This window comes from Myotis daubentonii, chromosome 14, assembly GCF_963259705.1.
Source record: "Myotis daubentonii chromosome 14, mMyoDau2.1, whole genome shotgun sequence".
NCBI classification, from domain to species: Eukaryota; Metazoa; Chordata; class Mammalia; order Chiroptera; family Vespertilionidae; genus Myotis; species Myotis daubentonii.
Window position 1 is genome coordinate 52,613,385 of NC_081853.1, and position 6,030 is coordinate 52,619,414.

The window sequence follows — 6,030 nt, forward strand, 5'->3', positions numbered from 1 at the left end:
TATGCTCTGCTGAGGACATATAGCTAGAGGCTGATTACGTGACTGAAACTACTAGAGAGCCTGTAGGCAGAGGCGGATCTCTGGGTGCTTTGAGTCTTTGCCTGACCTATTCCTGGACCTAGGGCTGGTAAAAGCAGACCTTGGTGCCCAGCTTGGTCCTTTCCATACACACCCAGGACCACAAGTTGTGGATCGCTGATACCGGTAGCTCCAAACAGGTTGCTCAGGGCTTGGCACAGACAGCATCTGACATTGACCTGCACCTAGTCCCTCCCAAGAGTCCCAGAACCAATACACCCAGTGGCCAGCTTCACACAACAACAGAGCAGGACCCAATAAGCTTCACAAGTAGCACATCCCCAGGGAGATATTGGCAGGCACCAAACCCTGCTGAGGAGAAGTCTGCTACTTGTGCTTTGTGTGATCAGCACCAACACGAAAGCCTGCATGCTGTGTTTGGGGTTGAGCCTCACTGTCAGCCAGCATGAGGCTCCAGCACGAATGGGCCAATAGCAATCAAAACTCCATTACAGACTTGGCATCTGGTGACGCTAGAGAACGAATCAGCACATGACACGCAAGTGACTATGAACAGGAAGAGGATGAAAAAAATAACCATCCACGACGCTAAGCTGAACCGGACCCGCAGCCACCATGAACAGCAAAGGTCAATATCCAATGCAGCCAACCTACCCTGTGCAGCCTGCTGGGAATCCAGTGAACCCTCCGGCCTTGCATCTCCCTCAGGCTCCACCCTATACGGATGCTCCATCTGCCTATTCAGAGCTCCATTGTCCAAGCTTTGTGCACCCAGAGGCTGCCACCATCCCCACCATGTCAGCAGCATTTCCTGGCGCCTCACTGTATCTTCCCATGGCCCAGTCTGTGGCTGTTGGACCTTTAGGCTCCACAGTCCACATGGGTTATTATCCAGTTGGCCCCATCTATCCACCTGTTCAACCACCTGTGCTGGTGGAAGGCGGGTATGATGCAGGTGCCAGATTTGGAGCTGGGGCTACTGCTGGCCACATTCCTCCTCCACCCCCTGGATGCCCTCCCAATGCTGCTCAGCTTGCAGTCATGCAGGGAGCCAATGTCCTCGTAACTCAGCGGAAGGAGAACTTCTTCATGGGTGGTACAGATGGTGGCTACACCAGCTGATGAAGAACCAAGGCCACTTCTGTACCAGGAAAGACATCACAGACCTTCAGCACTTCTCACAATGTAACTGCTTTAGTCAAATTAACCTGAAGAGGCAGTTTAAGACACATGTTGTTGGGGTGTCTGTCTGGTGCCCAAACTTTCAGGCACTTTTCAAACTTAATAAGGAACCATGTAATGGTAGCAGTACCTCCCTAAAGCATTTTGAGGTAGGGAAGGTATCCATTCATAAAATGAATGTGGGTGAAACAGCCCTAAAGATCTTCCTTTAATTCCTCTGGAGTAATACTGTACCATACTGGTCTTTGCTTTTAGTAATAAAACATCAAATTAGGTTTGGAGGGAACTTTGATCTTCCTAAGAATTAAAGTTGCCAAATTATTCTGATTGGCCTTTAATCTTTAAATCTTTGATTTCTATTGCTTGTTATAAGTGAAATGCATTAGTTGTCTGCCTTATCTTTTCCATCTTTTGTCCCACACCAAACACCCAACCCATCTTCCATGCCCTCCCGCCAATCTCCAGTGAATCAGTGGTGCAGGACAGAAAGCCAGTCAGACTAATTTCCTTCTCTTCTTGCACTTGTCCCCACTTGTCATCTTTAACTTGTCCTTCACAAGGATCCTCTGAAACCCCGTCTGTGACCAAAGCATAGACCCCGTTATTTCTGTTTTTGCATCTCCTCAGGCTTAAGTGAAGGGTGCCTTTTGGACCCCCCTCATAGGCTGTCTCTTTATACATGAACCAAACCCAAATTTGCTTTGGTGCCAGAAAAACAGCTTATTTGAACAAAGGATAGCAACACAAACTGTAAACAACAGTTTGTTTAAAATGTGTGGGGGGGGGGCAAGGAGGAGGATGTATTTCATAAGCCTAATGACTTTAGAGCCAAATTTAAAGAGAGTTGTCAGATAAAAAAATTGGTTACCATTTACTGTCCAAGTATCTGATGCAGCCACTCATGGCTCCCAATAATTCCTAAACTGGGTTAATGGGGTCATGTTGTGAATGCCTCTGCAAAATGACTTGAGACTAGTGAAATCTCATTAGGGCTAAGAATATTTCAGGGAGGTAAAGATACAAATTATGAACAACAAATACACATCTATCAACAAATGAATCTGAAAATCAAGTGAATAATCTGATGAACAGAATGAACTGGTGATTATAATAGAATCAGGGGCATAGAAAGGGAGTGGACTGGTTATTCTTGGGGGGAAAGGGGTGAGGGGGATGCGGGAAGAGACTGGACAAAAATCGTGCACCTATGCATGAGGACTGGGGATGGGGAGGGAGTAAAGAGGAACAAATGTAATAATCTGAACAATAAAGATTTAATTAATAAAAAAAGTAAAAAATAAAAAAAAGAATATTTCAGGGATCCTTAACATTTTAATTTTCATTTTTTGCAGTTGGGTTTTATTTTTATAATTTCAGTTCATCTAAATTTTGTGTTCTGTACATGTGATGTTTGACTGTACCATTAACTGTTAAAGAAGTTAAGCATTGTATGTCTCTCTCTCTCTCTACACTGTGGTGCATTTAACTTGTGGATTTTTTTTTATACTAAAAATGCAGAATAAAGACTATTTTGAAGATTTGAATAAAGTGATGAAGTTGCATTTAAAAAAACTCAATCACAACAGGGGGGTCTACACAATGCACACAAGGGACATTCTTTTTTTTTAATGTTTTTATTGATTTCAGAGAGGAAGGGAGAAGAAGAGAAAGATAGAAACATCAATGATGACAAAGAATCATTGATTGGCTGCCTCCTGCATGCCTCACACTGGGAATTGAGCCCGTAACCTGGGCATATGCCCTGACCGGGGGTCGAACTGTGACCTCCTGGTTCATAGGTCAATGCTCAACCCCTCAGCCACGCCGGCCAGGCAAGGGACATTATTAGAGTAACTAGTTCTGGTGATCAAGGAGACTGTGCCACTGGGTCCCACCACTACCTAAGGCTACCCTACCAAAACTGGGAGACAACCATACAAGAAGAAATAAAAGGCATCCAAATAGGAAAGGAATAAATAAAACTATCATGTTGCAGATGACATGATACTGTATACAAAGAATCCTAAAGATTCCACCCAAACTAATAGAACTGATAAATGAATTCAGTAAAGTAGAGGATACAAAATTAATATTCAGAAATTGGTTGCATTTTTATATACCAATAATGAAGAATCAGAAAAGAAAACAATACATTTATAATTGCATCAAGAAAAATTAAAGTACCTAGGAATAATTTTAACCAGAAGGTGAAAGACCTGTGCTTAGAAAAATATAAGACATAGAAGAAAGAAATTAAAGAAGACACAAATAAATGGAAGCATTTACTGTGCTCATGGTTAGGAAGAATTAACACCATTAAAATAACCATACTGTCCAAAGTGATCAATAGATTCAACACATTCATATTTTAATTCCTCTTAAAATATCAATGACATATTTGACAGAACTAGAACAAATAATCCAAAATTTATATGGAAGCACAAAAGATTCAGAATAGTCTCAGCAATCTTGAGAAAGAACAACAAAGTTGTAGGTATCACACTATGTGATATCAAATTATATTACAAGACCATAGGAATTTAAAAAGTATGGTACTGGCATAAAAACAGACATGTAGATCAATGGAACTGAATAGAGAGCCCAGAAATAAACACAGACCTACACGGTCAATTAATATTGGACAAAGGAGTCAAGAACATACAGTGGGGTAAAGACAGTCTATTTAATAAATTGTATTGGTAATATTGGACAGATATGTGCAAAAAAAAAAAAACACAGCAAAAAAACTAGCCCAGCTGGCATGGCTCAGTGGTTGAGCGTCGACCTATGAGCCAAGAGGTCACAGTCAGACACATGCCTGGATTGTGGGTACATGCCTCCCACCATGGATGTCATGCAGATGACATGATACTGTATACAAAAAATCCTAAAGATGCCACCCAAACTAATAGAACTGATAAATGAATTCAGTAAAGCAATATTTTTCTGATATATCTCTCCTCCCACCAGCTTCCTTTTAGTGAGCTGATGCAATGATTCTCTCATCAGTGATGTTTCTATCTCTCTCTTCCTCTCCCTTCCTCTCTGAAATCAATAAAAAAAATATATATTTTAAAGATAAACCACCTTCTTACACCATATAAAAGTATAAATTCAAAATGGATTAAAGACTTACATGTAAAACTTGAAAACATATACACTACAATGTCAGACATTTCTCTTAGCAATATTTTTCTGATATATCTCCTCAGGCAAGGGAAACAAAAGAAAAATAAACAAATGGGATTACATCAACTAAAAAGTTTTACACAGCAAAAGAAACCATCAGTAAGACAAAAAGACAACCTACTAAATGGAAGAAGATATTGGACAATGATACATCTGATAAAGTGTTAATAACCAAAATTTGTAAAGAGCTCAAACCACTTAACACCAGAAAAACAACTCAATTATAAAGTAGGCAGAAGACCTAAACAAATACTTCTCCAAGGAAGACATAAAGATGGCCAATAGATACATCAAAAATTGCTCAACCTCACTAATTACCAGAAAAATGCAAATCTAAACTACAATGGGATACCACCTCATACATGTCAGAATGACTGTTAACAATAACTCAACCAACAAGTTTTGGTGAGGACATGGATCAAAAGGACAGCTACTATAGAAAACTGTGTGTAGTTTCCTCAAAAAATTAAAAATGGAACTGCCTTATGAGCCAGTGATTCCACTTCTAGTTATATATCCAAAGAAACTCAAAACACTAATGAGATATATATATATCTCCCTATATGCATTACAGCTCTATTTGCAATAGCCAAGATATAGAGGCAACCCAAGTACACATTAATAGAGGAATAGATAAAAAAGCTGTGGTACATATATACAATGAAATATTACTCAGCCATGAAAAAGAATGAAATGTTACCATTTACGACAGCATGGATGGACCTAGAAGGTATTATGCTAAGTGAAATAAGTCAATCAGAGAAAGACAAATACTATATGATTTTACTTATATGTGGAATCTAAAGAACAATCTAAACAAACAAAACAGAAACAGGCTCATAGATACAGAGATCAGACTGACGGTTGCCAGAAGGGAAGGGGCGTCTAGGGGACTGGGAGAAAAATGTGAGGGATTGAGAAATATAGATTGGTAGTTGCAAAATAGTCAGTGGGATGTAAAGTACAGGGTAGGAAATATAGTCAGTAATATTATAATAACTATGTAGGGTGCCAGGTGGGTATTAGAGATATCAGGGGGAACACTTTGTAAAGTATGATTGCTTAACCACTGTACACCTAAAATTAATACAAAATAATATTGAATGCAAATGGTAATTTTAAATTTTTAATTAAAAATAAATAAAATAAAATCTCCCCTCTCCCCAGTATGGTATGTGTTCCCAATAACATAGAAATTGCCAATGGAGAATAATGGAAAGTTAATAAATTACAAACTTGAATTATAAAAATGTTTCCATTTTAACACTTCAAACTACATTCAAATTATGCAGTTCAACAAATTACTTATTACTTTGAATAAGTAATTCAAATTAATTTCTAGAATATCTTTATATTGCTTTCTGATGTTCTGGAGGGTCTGCTTTAAGACATTTTAAAATTATTTCTCTCTCATAAACAATGTCCTTTAAAGCAGCTTTTTCTATTGTCACTGTCTGGATGATAATGCTCAATGCCCAGAGGCAATAACATATCACAACTCATAGGTCCCGGTCACTGACCAACTATTGAAAATAAGTTGTCAGTAATAATGTGGTGAAGGCCTGGGTGGGGTGCAGGTGGGTGTAGAGAGGGTCAATGGGGAAAAAAGGGGGACATTGT

General features: G+C 39.2%; 1 protein-coding gene across 1 annotated transcript; it reads left to right on the forward strand.

Annotated features, from left to right (window-relative positions):
* The first annotated feature begins 555 nt into the window (after positions 1–555).
* LOC132215174 (DAZ-associated protein 2-like) lies at positions 556–1,364 on the forward strand. Its single transcript, XM_059662931.1, has one exon. The coding sequence runs from the start codon at positions 655–657 to the stop codon at positions 1,159–1,161; it is 507 nt and encodes a 168-aa protein (XP_059518914.1). The 5' UTR covers positions 556–654; the 3' UTR covers positions 1,162–1,364.
* The last annotated feature ends 4,666 nt before the right edge of the window (positions 1,365–6,030 follow it).